The 18,035-nt window shown below is 43.4% G+C and overlaps 1 protein-coding gene across 5 annotated transcripts in view; it reads left to right on the forward strand.

The window, feature by feature from the left end:
* PRDM15 (PR/SET domain 15) overlaps positions 1-15,789 on the forward strand; it is a 32,161-nt gene extending 16,372 nt beyond the window's left edge. For 3 of the 5 annotated variants that reach the window (XM_040056704.2, XM_040056707.2, XM_040056708.2), the window contains 16 exons: positions 156-337; positions 964-1,058; positions 1,804-1,891; positions 2,589-2,756; positions 3,863-3,957; positions 5,083-5,214; positions 5,600-5,734; positions 8,032-8,195; positions 8,709-8,788; positions 9,400-9,519; positions 10,232-10,363; positions 10,843-10,926; positions 11,114-11,289; positions 12,373-12,453; positions 12,778-12,990; positions 13,881-15,789. In XM_040056704.2, coding sequence (XP_039912638.1) covers positions 156-337; positions 964-1,058; positions 1,804-1,891; positions 2,589-2,756; positions 3,863-3,957; positions 5,083-5,214; positions 5,600-5,734; positions 8,032-8,195; positions 8,709-8,788; positions 9,400-9,519; positions 10,232-10,363; positions 10,843-10,926; positions 11,114-11,289; positions 12,373-12,453; positions 12,778-12,990; positions 13,881-14,357 — 2,422 coding nt within the window. In that variant the 3' untranslated portion in view covers positions 14,358-15,789. The remainder of the gene's footprint in view (positions 1-155; positions 338-963; positions 1,059-1,803; positions 1,892-2,588; positions 2,757-3,862; positions 3,958-5,082; positions 5,215-5,599; positions 5,735-8,031; positions 8,196-8,708; positions 8,789-9,399; positions 9,520-10,231; positions 10,364-10,842; positions 10,927-11,113; positions 11,290-12,372; positions 12,454-12,777; positions 12,991-13,880) is intronic. The other 2 variants (XM_040056706.2, XM_040056705.2) reach the window with 2 other exon arrangements.
* Positions 15,790-18,035: the final 2,246 nt, after the last annotated feature.

Below are 18,035 nucleotides of genomic sequence, written 5' to 3' on the forward strand. Positions count from 1 at the left end.
TCCAGGGGGTGCCAAGGGGGCAGGGGAAGCTCCATCCAGACCCCCTCCCTCCTGCCAGAAGCTGAATTTAACCCTCCTCTAGCTTTTGCCAGCTGGTGGAACTCTGTTGCAACCTGTGGGATAGCTTTCAGTCCCTGCCTTTCTCTCTGATCCAGTAGGTTTGCTCATCACCAAAACACCATGTCCCTCAAAAGAAGTTTAATTCTCTCCAGTAGACACGGGATTCGGCGGAAGCTGATAAAGCAGCTGGGGGAGCACAAGAGGGTCTATCAGTGCAGCATCTGCAGTAAGATCTTCCAGAACAGCAGCAACCTCAGCAGGCACATCCGTTCTCACGGTGGGTTGGCTTTTCCCTTGCCTGGGAATTGATTTTTGTCTCTTGGTTCCGGCTTTGAGTTAAACTGCGGGGCTCGTTTTAGGTATTGGGATATGTATTTATAAGAGAGCTGGGTTTGCTTTTTTACTTTCTTTTACCTCTCCATAGGAAACTATTTTCATTTTTCAGATCAAAGCACAAGAACATAATAGTGCAAAAATGAAGTTGAAAGTATTTAAAATTTGAATTAGGTGCATCTTTTAAATGAGAGCAAGGATGTGATGTTTTTTCCAAAGCTCCTATTGCCATTAAATATATACATAAATATCACCCCCACCTTCACAGGCACATGGGTAACCCAGCTGTGTAAATGTCAGGTGAGTGTTTTTCCACCTGTGATCTGCAGTTCCAGGGGCCTGTGTCCTATTCTAAGGGTCCCATGAAAAAATCATCACTGAAAAAGACTGAGGGAACTAAATCCAAATTGTTGGAAATGGTTAAAATCCACTGGTTAGATTCTTCTGAATTACTAAATTTTTCATCACTAGCCTGTTTGTTTGCATGTGCTTTGGTTTCCCCTGCCTTGCCTGGAGTTGGTTATTATCAATCACTGACTACTTCCCTTTCATCTTGATTGATCCCCTCAGGTGACAAACTGTTTAAATGTGAGGAATGTGCAAAGCTGTTCAGCAGGAAGGAGAGCTTGAAGCAGCACGTTTCATACAAGCACAGCAGGAATGAAGTGAGTGGAAAGGGCTCTCAGGCTCTTGCAGGCTTTATGTGGAAAGGCACAGTGAGATGGGCAGCTCCATGTGAGCAGGTATCCCATGTGAGTGAGGAAGGACAGAGAGGGGGTGCTGACATCTTATCTTAGAATAACTGATGAATTTGAGAAGTGCTTTTGAGCATGTGCAAGCCCTTTTCCTAGAGAAAATTGCTTTCAGGCATCACTTCCGGCAAGCTGGAATTAGCTGGACCTGCATGATACAGAGGTTAGGGGTTAGATTCCGTTCTTGTTTGCTTGGCCTGTTTTATTTCTCCCCACTTACCATTCCTTTAATGTGTGAACTCTGCCTTTGAATGCTGCTGCCATAGAAATATTAAACACACCTGTAGTGGCACCTTATTTGTGCAAATTTCCATCGTTGGCTTGGCACCAGGGTCCTTAACTCTCAGATTGCTGCCACCTCTTCTGGAAGATGAGTCAGATCACATCTTGCTTCTCCAGCATTCTGTGTCTGTGTTGGACCAGGGCAATATCAGAGAGCCTGCTACATGCACACAGCAGAACAGTCTTTGGGTTTTTTTAATAGCTCAGATGTAGGAACGTGATAAAAGATGATACAGCATCAGCATTTTGCACCATGGTGTAGTTAAATGCCTTCTTGAAGGAATAAAAATTGGAGAGGACAGAAAACAGAAGAGGTTTTTGAGGTTTAGATTTCTGTGTCAGATGTGACTTGGCTTTTGCTGTTTGTGATCCTCAGGTGGACAGTGAGTACAGGTACAAGTGCACCACGTGTGAAAAGGCCTTTCGGATAGAGAGCGCACTGGAATTCCACAACTGCAGGACAGGTGAGAATGGAAAACTGTTCCTCTGGCATCTCTGCGCCATTCTGGGAGGATGTCCCCAGATCCATCTCAGCAGAGAAACTACAAAAGGGGAGTAGAGATTTAGGTTTTTGTCATCATCACAGGAAGCGACCTGGGTTTTTTGATAAGAAAAGTGTAACCAATAATCTGTCGAGCAACACATCCACTTAGGAATTGGGGTTTTTTTAGTATCTCCTGCTCACCTGTGTAATATCCTCCCTGGTGTTTCCTTTGTTCACAGATAATCTGTCATCATCTCTGTTTAATCTTTTGCCCTGAAACTAAGTTCCACCTCACTCCTCTGAAACTGGAAACAGGACCAGTATTAGGGGGAATTTGCAGTTTTCTGAGAATACAGTTTTCTTCAGCTTTCTCCATCTTTATTCCTGCAGTAGTCTCTAAATGTTTTTTTTCTTACTTTCACTCCAACCTGTCCTTTTCTCCCATAGTCATCCCTTGTGGGTACTAATATTATTTATGCTGTGATCTTATGCTCAGAAATTGACATCCTGGTTACTTTTATGGCCCTTCAATAAAGTTCAGTCCAGAATCACCCAGGTAATTGCCCTTAGAGCACAGTGATATTTAAAACCCACATCCAACAGAAGAACCACCTGTCTCACCAACACACAAAACTGTTTTCAGCTGTAAAGAGCTGCATGGTTTCTCTTGCTTACAGATGACAAGACATTCCAGTGTGAGATGTGTTTCAGATTCTTCTCTACAAACAGCAACCTGTCAAAACACAAGAAGAAGCACGGCGATAAGAAGTTTGCGTGTGAGATCTGCAATAAGATGTTCTACAGGAAGGATGTCATGCTGGACCATCAAAGGCGGCACTTGGAAGGTAAATTTACTGCAGATCAACCTAATTATTTTTCTTGGAACAGCAGTGGAGGTGGGCAGGTTAAGGAAATTATGGCATCCATTAGATTCTTCTGGATGGTGGCTGTCTTTTTTTTTTTTTTTTTTTTTTTTTAATTATCAGTTATCTGGTCAAGAGTCTCAAATTTCAGCTAAGTATGACATTTATGAAAAATAACAGTAGTGGGTTCAGAGCTGTTAACAGTCATGTGGAAGCTGCATGGCTTATCATGCAGCAGTTTAGACTGGCTGTTTTTAATTATATTTTTTTCTTTCTTTGCATCCTGTTCTATCTTTTTTAAAATTTGTGCTGTAACTTGAAAATCCGAAGGCAGAGAGTTGACTTGCCACATAGAGCTGGGAGTGACTACTATGTAAATCTTTGAAACACTTGAGAATATGTGAAAAGGAGATTATGAGAGTTTACTGTTCAAAGTCTCGAGCATCAAGGATATTACTGGAAAAAGCTGGTACATTGCTCAGCATATATTAGAATGTGGTTAGTGACTTAAGATGATAAAACCAAAAGTGATTTTTAAGAAAAGCAGCCAGATTGTCTATTTCGTGTCATGAACCAGAGGACAAGGGGCTGTATGACCCTGGCAGTGTCTCATTTTTAGCTGTCAAAGAAGAGCAGGAGCCCTCTGCCCTCCTGAAAGTAGCAGAGGAAGAGGTCTGAAATCCTCTCTGGGCATTACAGCTGATGCTGGATCTCTCCTTAGAGACTTCCTCTCCTCTCTGTCTTAGTGAGGGTGAATTTCTGGGCCAGATACCAGATGGAGGTGCCAAGGCCTATTAGATCTGCCTGTTTTCTTGATGTTGACAAAAATGTTTTTGACAAAAGTGTTTTCAGACACTTTACATTTGGCTTTATAACCAATAAGCCACAACTCATCACTTTGGCAGACTGCTTCTATATTCTTAAAACACACTTTAAATTCAGTAATCACCCTTTTGTCAGCAATTAAGCCCTGCATTGAGGCCCCTCCCAGTGTTCCACTCTTCTTCCCAGTCTCCTGAAAAGGCCTGGAGTGGAAAGCCATGGTTTATTTCTTGTTTTGTTTTTTTGATGGGGACTGTTGTGTTAAGGGGTGAGGCGTGTGAAGAGAGAAGACTTTGAGCACAGCACGGAGAACATGGTTCGCTACAAGAAGGAGCCCTCGGGGTGCCCGGTGTGTGGGAAGGTAGGAGCTTGTGCCAGGTGTGCCATGAGAGGCTCTGCATTGTAGCTCCAGGGGTGCTGCAGCTCAGCCTAGAGAGGAGAAAACTGAGGGGAGCCATCCATACGTTTAAATATCTCCAGGGGGTGTCAGAGGATGGTGCCAAATTCTTTTCCGTGGTGCTCAGGAGCAGTGGCCATAAAATAAAACACAAGAAGTTCCACCTCAACATGGGGAAGAAATTCCTCACATTGAGGGTGGCAGAGCTCTGGAACAGCTGCCAGGGAGGAGGGTGTGGGGTCCAGTCAGGACATTCCTCTTCAAACCCCTGCAGCTTTTATTATTTATCCAAGCCCACTGTGGCCATGGATGGTGGGAGCTGTTAGCACAAAGATAAGAGCAAAAGTGCATTTCAGGCCTTAACTTCCCCCAGGACAACACAATGTAAAGTGTCACATGGCCCCTCTGTGTGTGTCAGTGGAACCTCGTGGTTTATGTGATATAAAATGGAATTTTTCTGGCTGGTTGTCAGCAGCTGGAGTTGGCTGTGTGCATTGGGAATCCTCTTCCATGAGGAATAAAAGTGAATTCATGGCGTTGTTGTGGCATGGTTGCATTTGAATGCTCAACACTCATGATCTTAAGTCACTGTTGTCACAAGGAGCGTGGGTTTAACTTGTGACTTTATAAATGTTTAATGATTCATGGTACAAAAGGTACTCAAGAACTGTTAAGCTGCCATGTAGACCTCTGGTTTTGATGCTTTGGATATGCTTCATATCAGCCAAGGTAGATTTTGTATCTTTTTACAAATAGATGGAACATTTGTGATTCATTGTCAATTTAAACTTATTTGAATATTTCAAATTCTGCCCTGTGTAATTCTGCTGCAGCTTATTTTGGAAGTCCACCCCTGGTGAGTGGCTGACTTCAGTCAGTTCCTTGGAACTGTGCCCCTGGATTTTGCCATGCCAGCAGTTTCAAGGCAGACTGCTGGCTGGCTAACAGGAGCTCCTGCATGTTTCTGCCCAGAATGGATAAAAACAGACAGCAAATGTGTTCTGTGCTCTCCATGGGATAGGTTACAAAGAACTGTAGCCCTGCTGGACACGATCCAAAAATCTTTCCTTCCTTCTCTTTTCCTTTTAGGTGTTTTCATGTAGGAGCAATATGAACAAACACCTTCTAACACATGGAGACAAGAAATACACGTGTGAGATCTGCGGACGTAAATTTTTCAGGGTGGATGTGTTGAGAGATCATATTCATGTCCATTTTAAGGTATTGTGTTAGTAATCAATCAGAGATTGTTGGCAGATTGTTTTGCCAGCGCTGAATTGTAAGGAATTAAATGGAATTTTAAGGGAGTTGGATCACTCAGTGGTGCTCATAAAGATGCTTTTATTGATGTAATATTGTACCAGCTGAGTCTCTTTACATTAAAATTACTTTTATGTGCAGAAAAATTAATTGTTTGAGTAAGATATTCCTTATGTGGCCCTGGACAGAGAAACTCTGGATTGAATAAAGCAGGAGGATATTTTAAATAAATAATATTGCAACAGTTAATGCAAAGCAGTCCAAATGGCACCAAAGGGTGACCAGGCCTTACTTTTTGAAGAAGTTTAATCCATTAAAACAAAACATTCTTTCCCATTCTACACAGGACATAGCCCTGATGGATGATCACCAGAGGGAAGAGTTCATTGGTAAAATTGGAATCTCATCAGAGGAGAACGACGACAACTCTGATGAAAGTGCAGATTCAGAGCCTCACAAGTATAGCTGCAAAAGGTGCCAGGTAGCTTTAAATACTTTCAAATTAACTTGTTTTGGGATGGGGGAGGGAGTGGAGGTGTCTATAAATCATTCAGAATTTTAAATATCATTAAGGGCTCTCAAAGAGAAGGCCAGTTCTCAGGTCTGTCTTCTGCAGTGCTGTTCCCTCTATTCTGTGAACGGAGGCTATTCCATAAGAATTGAGCTGGTGTCCAGTAAGGGGGTGATAAACACTTGAAAAAGGAAAGACAGATACATTCACATTTCCCTGTGAGGAAGAAAACAAGCAAACCTGGAGGAAGGATCAATAAAAGAACACTCCCATGTCGAACCACCTTTTAATTATGTGCGACTTAAAAGGGTTACAGCATTTCTTGATGGATAGAGTCCTCAAATTGATTAACTTTTATGAGGTCAGAAGGTTCTTTAGAGGATGCCCAGTTTGGAGGAGTAAGACTGCTGCTTATGTTCAGTGTGGCTGCTTTTTCTTGCCCCTACTCCATTACTAACAGGATGGTGTTGGAGGTGCTGCTGGAACATAGTTCACTCAGTTGCCAGCTGAGAGAGGAAGATTTTTAAACCTCTCACTGTGTGGCTTTTGCTGTTCTCTAAAGAAATAAGGGGTCTGAGAACAGCAAAACTGACACAGGGATATGGGATTTTTGGTTGTTCTGCCATTGAATTGATCCCTGAAAATCAGAGCTTATTTCACAGCCCACACTTAGTGGGGTGAAAGTTCTTATTTTATCTTCATTTTAAGACCTGGAGATAAAAATATTTCAGTTTTCTTATCTGGGAGCTGGTTTTAAGTGGAAGCTGATCTTAGGTTTGTGTCAGTAAACATGGTGAAGGTGTGGTGTCACAGCAGTTCATCATCTGCTGATTTTCCTGCCTGACACTTCATGGGTACATAAACCATATAAAATTGTGTGCTTCCAAGTGAGGGCAGTTGGGCCATTCAAATCAGAAAGATCTTTTTGGAAGTTGGGGGGTTTTTTAGTGCTTTTGCAGGTGTTTGTGAAGTAAACAGTTGTGTAAAGGCACAGCTGTTGGAAATGGGATTCGATGTGAGGAGATGGGGACACTGAACAGCCAAAGGGAGGACAAATACAGATAACTCCTGGAGAAATCTCTCTTCTGAGCTCTTAAAAAAATCTGATTTTTCTGGTCTCAAAGCACATCTTCACCAAACTGTGCAGTGCTGTTAGAAATGCCCTGGCCAGTTCCAGAATTGGAGCAAGAGGCCATGTCATTATGACACTTCACCCTGGCATGCTGGAGCATATACGGATATGCTGGAGCACATCTGGATGTGCACATCTGGAGCTCGGTAGTGCAGCACCTGTCTGTTGTAGCAGCAGCACTTCCAGGAGCTGAGCCAGAGTCACTGTCCTGCAGTGCCTGGAAATTCCAGCCCTTCAGGAGCTGCTGCCACAGCTGATGGTGCAGGCAGGAGCTCACCGTGCCCCTAGAGCCCAGCAGGCATTTCTCCATCTGTGATGTCCTCACTCACAGAATCACAGAATCACAGAATCAGCTGAGTTGGAAGGGACCCTCAGAGCTCACTGAGTCCAGCTCCTGGCTCTGCGCAGCCCCAGGAGTCCCACCGTGTGCCTGAGAGCATTGTCCAAACGCTCCTCAAGCTCTGTCTTGCTGCAGTGACCAGAACCTGGAGCCTGTTCAGTGCCCAGCCACCCTCTGGGGGAAGGACATTTTCCTGACATCCAACCTTAACCTGCCCTGATACAACTTCAACCCTGGGGTCCTGTCACCATCACCACAGAGCAGAGATCAGTGCCTGCCCCTGCTCTTCCCCTCAGCAGGAAGCTGTACCTGCAGTGAGGTCTCCCCTCAGTCTCCCGCAGGCTGAACAACCCCAGTCCCTTCAGATGGTCCTCATCAGGCTTCCCCTCCAGACCCTTCACCATCTTTGTAGCCCTCCTTTGGACATTGTCCAGTATTTTAATATCATCCCTATACTGTGGTGGCCAAAACTGCTCACAGTGCTCAGGGTGAGCTGGTGGAGGTTAAACGTTGCTGTTCCTCAGCGCACGAACAACTTGAGGTCCTCTTCTTGTGCAGAAGTGGAGACACCATCTCCAGCTAGAGAAAAGAGTGACTTGATGTCCTGTAGCAGCGTGCTTGTAACGTCCAAAGAGCTGCAGGCCTAAATCCAGCCGTCACAGGTTTTTCATCCAGCGGCACACAGGATTTTGGTGGTACACTGGATATTTACGTCTGCTCGATGTCACCTGCTCATCGCCGTGCCCGAGGGCTTTTTTTTTTCCCCCTTCCATTCACTATTGGTTCATTCCCCAGCTGACCTTTGGCAGAGGGAAGGAGTACCTGAAGCACATCATGGACGTGCACAAGGAGAAGGGTTACGGCTGCAGCATCTGCAACCGGCGCTTCGCCTTGAAGGCCACGTACCACGCGCACATGGTCATCCACAGGGAGAACCTGCCCGACCCCAATGTGCAGAAGTAAGGCTTGTTCCACCGAGAAGAGCTGTCTGCTTGGAGTTCTAATGGTTCTGCCACCTGGGGTGCTCTTAGGGGTTCTGGCTGTGCTAAAATATCTGTGAAATAAAGGGGGTTAGAACGTTTATGACAAGCTCGAAACGCGTGTCGCGAGGGATTGGCTTCACACAGATGGATCGGTCAACAGCCCCCCCTCCCCCCCCAGTTTGGGCTTTGCAAAGTGTGAATCAATGATTCGATTGATTTGATTGATTCCATGATACTATTATTTTTATTGTAAATCAGTGATTTTAATAAGTGTTTTTGGAAGAATTGAGTGTGTAGCAATGCCAGACTGCTCCAAGCTTGCGGTCACCGTGGGGGGTGTTTCTTAAGGCTCATTTGGAAAAACTTGTGCTTCAAGGAACTTTTAGAGTAATTAGTCTTAGCAAATGAAACACATTTAGTGACAGAGATGCCTGAGAATCACCTGTGCCTCAGGAGAAGAATCACAGTTTTTGGTCTCTTTGGTTTCAGATACATCCATCCATGTGAAATCTGCGGGAGGATTTTTAACAGTATAGGAAATCTGGAAAGACATAAGCTTATACATACAGGTAAAAATGTTGTGTTTCTTTATAATTATCGATACTAAAGAGAAATTTCTGTTGCCAGTGCCTGCCTTTTTTTTTTTTTTTTTTTTTTTTTTTTTTTTTTTTTTTTTTTTTTTTTTTGCTAGAGGATTTTCGCTCTACATTACAGTAAGACAAATATAATATCATTATTTTAGAGTAAACCAGTTTTCTAAAGCAAGTAATACTAATGAAGAGATTTGATCTGGACACACAATCCAAACCTCTAGTTAATATGTTTGCAGGACTCACATAATTGTGTATTCTGTTCTTCCCCAAATCCTTATCCATGCCACCTTCTCGCCATTACACAGGCTGAAACCTGCTACTGCAAAATCATTTTTAACAGCTCATTACTATTTCATGCTCTTCAGTCTTCTCCTACCTCAGACTTTATCTTTTTTCCCTCACACAAAAAGCCAGCTTTTCTCTCTCTTCAAAGTCTTCTAATTTAATTTGGGCTACAGCATTTGTGGTTGTCAGCGTAGGCGGGGCTATTGCCCTCTAATTCACCACTTTAATCAATTTTTAGGAGATGCACATAACTCATTAACATTTTTTTTTTGTTTACGCTGTCTTTTAAATTTATTTTCAAGGTGTAAAAAGTCATGCTTGTGAGCAATGTGGCAAATCATTTGCTAGAAAAGACATGTTAAAAGAACATATGCGAGTCCATGATAATATCCGAGAATACTTGTGTGCAGAGTGTGGCAAAGGTATGTCTGATGCCTTGTTTTCCATTCATTGTGGTACTGAGTAGCAGGTGAATTATCTGAATGAACACAGCTTCCATGCTGAGAATAGTGGCAGTGCTGTAGATCCTGCATTTCTGAGAGGTAGAAAATGTATTAATCAGGAGCGTTATGGTTACGTGAGCTGCCCTGATTTTGTACCGTTTGCTTTCGTGGCCTGTAAGACAACACTGATTTTGGTAGCATTTGTTGCTGTCAGGTTGAGGAATGGCTGATTTGCAGCACAAAAGTGAGTGCAAGTTGATTTCTTCATCCTGGGCCGTTTACAGGCTTAAAAAAATACAGTAATTTCTCTCTATAAGAGCCTTAAGAGTCAAAGTCACTTTGACTTTTTTAATTTCTCGTGTTATAACTTGAACAAATCTGAGCTGGTATTTTAGTGAAAGGCATTAGTAAGCCTGACACCTCTAAGGATGTTTTATCTTTGCTTGTCCCTGCTGTTTTCTTTCTCTAGCAGTGATTACTCAGATGTTTTCCAGAGCTCTTTGTCTGGAATTAAAATAATAATGATGAATAATAACAATGATGAAGTGCATTGCTACATAAACAATTAAAAATACGCAACTGTGGACTCGCAGCTAATATAAAATAGAGCTGTTGGTTAACAAAATGAGCCTGAGTTCTCCCCTGAAGATGGGAGTGATGGACTAAGTGTCCTGTGCCTTCTGTCTCACAGGGATGAAGACAAAACACGCCCTTCGTCACCACATGAAGCTTCACAAAGGGATTAAGGAATACGAGTGCAAGGAATGCCACCGAAAATTTGCACAGAAAGTCAACATGCTGAAGCACTACAAGAGACACACAGGTGAGGACTCCAAAGATGGACACAAATTGCACTGAATCAGTTAAATATTTCCCAAGAGAATTCTTTACCTAAAGCAATCAGACAGTATGAAAAAAACTAATAAAATATGTTCTGCTCTTTGAAAAGAGATTTTTGTCTTGTCCTCAGCCAGGGCCGCTTGTTCTACAAATAAATGCAGTTTAGTTGGTTTCAAGTTTGGGGGATTTTTTTTAGTTCTTGGTCTAGAGTAGCTCTACAGTGTTGGGTTTGTTTTAGGTTAGTGTTCAGGTTGTGATTTCCCAACACAAAATTTTACTTCCCACATCAGCTTCTGCTGGATATAGTGGAATGGTTTCGATAAAAATAGCTGGAGAAGCTGGGCTTCTGCCTTTTTTTGTCTGTGATTTCTATTTTTTTTGAAGTTACTAATACAAAACTCCGAATTGTCCCAGATACTTTTAGGCTGCTTTTCACAGGTGCCAAATGTGCTTTTCCTGCAGGAATCAAAGATTTCATGTGTGAGCTCTGTGGCAAGACGTTCAGCGAGAGAAATACGATGGAGACTCACAAGTTGATTCACACAGGTAAACCCTCTGAAAAACAGCATCCAGCTAAAACACCTTCATTTTGCTCCTTAATTTTGATTCAGCCTGGCCAACATTGGAACTAACATTGCACATCCTTTTGACCGAACATAAACTGTTGCTCTCGTTGAGGCGTTGGCAGTCCGATGCTCATCCGTTGGGTTTCCTTCCTTCCCTCTGCCACCAGTAGGAAAACAGTGGACGTGTTCAGTGTGTGACAAGAAGTATGTCACTGATTACATGCTGCAGAAGCACATCCAGCTCACCCACGACAAGGTGGAAGCCCAGAGCTGTCAGCTGTGTGGGACAAAGGTTTCTACCAGAGCGTCCATGAGTCGGCACATGAGGCGTAAACACCCAGAGGTGAGGGGATTGGAGTGGTGGATTGTGGAGTTTTTGATAATTTTTTGTTTCAAAAGGATGTTTATGGCCTTTGGTGACTTGGAAGGGATTACTTTCTTTCCCTCTCTCTTCTTTCTGTTCTTTTGGGCACAATTTTAAATAGTGTCTGTGAAACGTGGACTTTACTGAATCAGCCATCTCACTATCTGATTCTCAGTCCCTAAAAATTAAGTTCTTCTGATTATTTAAGTCTCTTTTTCTGCCCCAGCTTCAATATGTTTTTTCATGTTTTGTCTCCATCCATTAGTGAGTATAATGGATTCTTTTTTCCCCATTGTGTTTCTGTACTCAGAAGTGATCTGAAAGAAGTGGTGAATAGAGAGGTGATGGCAGCATCTGCTGATGATACAAAATTATTCTCAGTATTAAAGATGAATGCTGACTGGAGAGAATCTGGATTAGAGGGAGGATGTTTTGTCTGACCCCAGTGGGGTTTTTTTCTGGGTTCTAAATATTATGTTTCTCCTCGGCATTTCTTATTTAGGTTTGACTAAGGCTTGTCTGTTCCCTTTGAGGCCTTTCAAAACTTTTTTAACTACCAATTTTTCATTATCGTTGCTTTGCTTTTTTATCATTGATGACTGTGGGGAAGTCAACAAAATGCTTTGTTTATTGATTTGGGGATTTAAAATGCAGCTACATATCTGAAATCCAGAGGGCAATTTGTCTCTATTCTTTGATGAGCTGAGATATGTAGATTCATCTGAAAATAATGAAGTAGGACACACTTGATAGGTTTATAAATTGAAATGCTAACACAATGTTTGGTTTTTTTTTCCAAGCACATTGTTTTCTGTAGAATTCATCACTTCCCAGAGGGTTATGTTCTGTCTAGAATATGAAAACAGACATGTTCTTTTACTGTGTTTAAATTTTGCTGGATTTCAGCAAGAGGGAAAAGATGATATGTCAAAAGGTTGTTTTAAAAAGCCACAGTTAACTCCCTGTATTAAATACGCTCTGTAAAGTGTTAGATTTTGCTTGGTGAGGGGTTTCTTGGGGAAATGCTGTGCAGTTCTGCAGCTGACACCTCTTTGTGTTCAGATTCTTTCAGTGAGGATTGATGATTTGGAGCCTCTGCCAGAGACCACGACCATTGATGCCTCTTCAATTGGGATTGTTCAGGTGAGCTCCAGGCCTGCTGCAGGCTGCGGTGGGACATCACTTTTTGGGTACATAACATAGCTGGGCGTGGGCTGATGGGTGAGGAATGTGCTTTTTTTTTAGAGAGTCAGCCCCAGTGGAACGTGTCCAAGCAGCCACCAGCTGCAGATCTGCTTGGCTGTATGACAGGCAGAATGTAATTACAGGGTGAGGTCTCAATCCCTGGAGTCAGGATTTTGCTGAAGTTTGTTTCTGACAGTAAACCAGCTTCAGGTGATTGTCTCTTACTTGGAACCTCACTAAGCAAAAGGATTTGATGTTTTGTTTGGAAATGTGTCGCTCCAGCCGGAATTAGCCTTGGAACAGGGTGAACTACCAGAAGGGAAGCAGCACATAAAAACCCCTAAACGTGGCCAGAAACGAAAACAGAAGTCAGGTGAGGAGGAGGAAGCTCAAGTGCCTGAGGACCCTGCCTTCAGTGAATACACAGAGAAGGAAGGTGAATTCACAGGGAATGTTGGAGATGAGACTAATTCAGCTGTACAGAGCATCCAGCAGGTGAGCTGCAGGAGGAGGGTGACGGGTGGCATTGCTTAGAGGGATAACCCTTGTTTTGGTTAAAAAACGTCACAGAAGAATGGTTGGAACATTTGAAGCTGATTGGATAAATTGTGATAATACAAAGATGGGTTTAAAAACCCAAGCAGTTGGACCAATAAGCTCCTCATGATTATTTTCATAAAAATCTTTTTTGCTAGGTATTACTAACTAGCTGAAGCTGTAATTAAAAGAGTGAAACTTAATTTGACTGTTTGTTCTTAATGTTCCATATCCCTCTCTCCCATCACCATCTTATTTCTACACGTGGAAGTTGGTGAGTTCCAAGTTTCCTGTGTTCCCATCTGTGTCCAGAGGAGGCAACGAGGCTGGTGAGGGGCTTGGAACACCGCTCCTGTGAGGAATGACTGAGGGAGCTGGGGGTGTTTAGCCTGGAGAAAAGGAGACTCAGAGGTGACCTTATCACTCTCTACAACCTCCTGAAAGGTGGTTGTAGACAGCTGGGGTTGGTCTCTTTCTCCAGGCAGCAACTGACAGAAAGAGAGGACACAGTCTCAAGCTGGGCCAAGGGAATTATAAGTTGGATATTAGGAAAAAGTTTTTCACAGAAAGAATAATAAAGTACTGGAATGCTCTGCCCAGGGAGGTGGTGGAGTCACCATCCCTGGATGTGTTTAAAGAAAGCCTGGATGTGGCACTCGGTGCCATGGTTTAGTCGAGGTGTTAGGGCTGGGTCAGACTCGACGATCCTGGAGGTCTCATCCAGCCCAGTGATTCTGTGAAATCCTGTGTGTGACTTCTCTTGCTGGCAGCGTGTGAGCCCACCAGCGCTTCCCTGGTTATTCGGTCGGAAGCCACCAGGCTGACGTTACCTTTGCGTTTCTCCTCAGGTGGTGGTCACCCTCAGCGACCCGAACGTCACGGCGCCCTCCAGCTCCGTGGGGCTCACCAACATCACCGTCACCCCCATCACCACGGCAGCTGGCACCCAGTTCACCAACCTGCAGCCCGTGGCCGTGGGCCACCTGAGCGCCCCGGAGCGCCAGCTGCAGCTGGACAACTCCATCCTGACGGTCACCTTCGACACGGTCAGCGGCTCGGCCATGCTGCACAACCGCCAGAGCGACGTTCAGCTCCCGCCGCAGCCCGAGGCGCCCAACCCCCAGTCCGTGGCCCATTTCATAAACCTGACCACCCTGGTGAACTCCATTGCTCCCCTGGGCAACCAGATCACGGAGCAGCACCCCCTGAGCTGGAGGTCGGTGCCTCAGACCGAGGTGCTGCAGCCGCCGGCGCCGGCTGCGCCGCAGCAGCCGGGCCAGCAGCCGGTTCAGACAGAGCAGCAGCAGCAGATGTACAGCTACTAATTTATACTCGGGGAAACTGCTGGCGTGTCCCTTAGGACAGGACTCGGCGACACAAGAACAAAATTCCTAACGGGGTTGTTTCGCTGGATACCAAACGGAGATGGGGAAATGGTTTATACGATGAAATTGGAGCTGAAATCGGCAGATCGCCCCTGCAGCGCCCCGCCCTGAGATCCTCGCGCTGTCCGTAGGCCTGGCGCTGTCTTCGAAAAATAACAGGAAGGGAAAAGGAAAAAAAAGAGATCTCACCGCAGATTTAGCGGCCCCTTGCAGTCGTGGAGTAAGGTTGAGGTTTGACGGGTGCATCATCACACACTTTAACCAAAGCAGGGAAATCCTAAATTCTGCGGCACTTGTGGTGTACAAAAACCCTTTCAGCCATACCATGTCACTTCTTCCCAAGTCTGGGAATGGCATCTGAAGACCTTGTTCACGAACGGTGGGTGGAATGTCTTCACGCTCAGTTGGTAGAGACTGAAATGTGAAGACACGGAGGGGCAAAACAAGAATTGTCTTTGTTTCTTATCTTCTTTAGGTCTTGTATCTAACGACATCGGTAAAGTAGGTGGAATTTGGGGTTTTGGGGAGGGCATGAGTGTGGTGTGGAAGAAAATATTACCAATTATTTCCATTTTAGTCACGGGAAAAACCCTGTACCCATCAGACAGTGTTAGTGCCGCTTGAGGCAGAGAGCTGGTCTAATGCTGAAGCAAACTTTTATGGTCTCCTAATCAAGTTTCAATCAAACCAATTACAAACTGAAAGAAGAATGTGATACAGTTTTCTGTAATTTTTCAAACCTGCTCTTTCAATCTTGCTTTTAGCTAATAGGCCTGAAGAGCAATCAGTCCCCTTTGATGAAGATCAAGATGTGAATTTTTTTCAATTAGATTTATTTCATCGGGTAATAAACATTTGAGAAAGCATCCTTTTTATATATATATATACATATACATATATATATATACAGCCTTTGTATTTTACTGCGTGTTCCTAGTGAGTATTTGTGTGAAAAACACTTACCAACACAATTACTTATTTTTTTCATCCCCATGTTGTCCCTTCTCACAGAAAAAAAAAAAAAAAGAAATGGATTCTGTTCCTTCTGTTTCCAAAATTTATTTCCAAAGTTCACAGGCGCACACAAGGTTGTGTGAAGTGCAAGAAAAAGAAAAAGGAATGTCTGAAGCATGTTCTGTGTCCTGCCACATGGAGTCAGTGTGCCCCAGTGTATAATGGGTGAGGTTTGCATGACTGCTGGGGATGCAAATCATGGGTTGGGTCAAACTTTGCTGACAGTACCCCTCCATTTCATTTCATTATTTCATTTAATTTAATTTCATTTCATTTTATTTCATTTCATCTCATTTCATTCTCCATCCATGGATGTGCAGTCTGGACTTTGGCATGTCAAGAAGACGGTATTACTCCCACAGGGAAAATGAGCTGATAGCAAAAAAGAATAAACTATATATACATATATATATGTGTATATATGCATATATGCATATATATATATATATATATATATATATATATATATATATATATATATATATAAAAAAAATGTTGTTGCTTTAAATCATGAAGGGCAAACCCCACTGTGGCTGAGGAACAAGGTCCTTTGGGGCAGCAGACTGAGCCACAGAACTGTGCTGAAGGGGGTTTTTTTGGTGGTTTTTTTTCCCCTGAGGATAAAGCAGCTGCTGTGTCTGACAGTGAGGACGGATTGGTGGTTGTAAAAATCCTGTCTGTGCCTATGGTATTTATGAAAAAGTTGTATGTTTTTGCAAAAAATAGGATTAGGAACGACTTCAGCTTTGCAAATCTCTATTAACACAAACTACTTGACCCCTAAAGGTTGCCTTATAACCTCTACAACAAATCCTCTCAAAGTACAGAAGTCTGGATATTAAAATTAACCTCCAGTGGTTTCCTTGGTGCCGTGGCTGTGTCCAGAAGCTTGGTGAACCAGGCTTTGTGCAAAGCTGCAGGACAGGGATAAGAAAGGGGTTTCTGGTGACAGATTTTGTGTGTCAGAGGAGCAGAAGTACTTTTATTTAAATGTCAACTGGTCTATAAACTACCTGCATAAGAGGGACAGGTATTTGATGGGACAAGGATGCCCATCAGAAAGAAAGGTACCTTTTAGCAGTGTGGGAGAGTGAGTTTTTCATTCCCTGCTCACTTCTGCCTCCCTTAGGTACTTTTCACACAAATACTTTTCACACAAATACTGTGAGATCCTGTAATTTTTTAGCCTCCCAATATCCTGAATACAGTTCCTGGATTATTTCACCACTGGCTTGAGCTAGTTCAGTTTCTCCTCAGCTCTTCTGTCCACAAATGCTTCTGTTTCACACCAAACCCACTGGGCAAGAGGAAGCCAGGTTTTATTTATGAAATATATTGTTTATGTACTTGAAACTTTTTTTTTTCCTCCCCCTCTGTGTTTGGTGCCTAATTGGTAAAGGCACGTTATGTTTGGGCAGGGTTCTGTGGAAAAATGGGAAAAAAGGGAAGGGAAGCAAATGGAGAGCTCCTCGGTCAAGTTGTTAAGGCAAATACAGAATTTTTACACAATCAAAGTTTTGTTGAGACACATGCAAATGGTGATTAGGCTTTTAATTGGGGTGGAAGAGGTTTTTTTGCCTTAGCAGAGCAGATGGACTCTTCTGTTGATACTACTGACAGTGGCATTTGTGCTGCATTGAATCAACCTGCATCGTTTAAACACATAATTTCCTGTTTGATCAGAGTAAGGAATTCCCCCTTTAGAGACCTCTCTGGCTTCACACAATCTCTATCCTGATGTAATCCCCTGGTTTTCTGTACTCTTTTGGGGTTTGGCATCTCTCCCCTGCTACCTGGCCCCAATAACCTCGTCCAGGCAATAGGATCTTGCCTTTCTGGCAGTGGTTGATTCCAGGTGATTTTAGAAGGAATGATCCTGCAGTAAGTGCTTGCATGCTGGTTTTTCACCTACAAATGTCCTTCTTCAGTCTCTCAGCATCCCCAAAATCGTAGAACAGCTTCAGGCTGGAAGGCACCTCAAAAGATGATTGATCTGGTCCAGCCTTTTTTGGGGGAAAGGGAGCATAGGTGAGGTGATGGAGTAATAAAATCATCAGCATCCAGCATCTTGTCTAATTGCATCTTTTAAACCTCCAGTGACACAGCTCTGGGAAGGTTGTTCCAGTGGGTGATGGTTCTTACTGTAAAAATGACCTTAAATAATGTTCAGGAGAGGAAAATACAACCACTGGAAAGGCTTTGGTTAGGCCAGGCAATAGAAAGCTCTCTGAAAGCTGATCCTCCCAGAGCACTGCTCTGAGACAGGATTGTGACTTCCTCCACAGCCCTCCCTTGCTGTGGTGCCTCATCATCTCCCAGCCTGATTTTATTATTACTCTTGTTACTAACATCCCTATGAGAAAACAACTGTAATCCTGGGTGTGCTGCACCATGGGGAAAAAAAAAAAAAAAAATCCAGAACAAATGATTCTGTTTGCTCTTTTGTTTCAAATTGTTTTGTTTAGAGATGTTGGAAATTGCTGCCTTTTCAGACAGAGCTTCCCTTGGACAAGCAGCGACTGCTCTCCCGACTAAGCCTTTTCCTGGTGAATACCAAAGTTGTACTGATGCTGTTTGCAAACTGCACAAGAAATAAAACTACTT

Source organism: Hirundo rustica, chromosome 2 (genome assembly GCF_015227805.2).
Source record: "Hirundo rustica isolate bHirRus1 chromosome 2, bHirRus1.pri.v3, whole genome shotgun sequence".
Taxonomy (NCBI): Eukaryota; Metazoa; Chordata; class Aves; order Passeriformes; family Hirundinidae; genus Hirundo; species Hirundo rustica.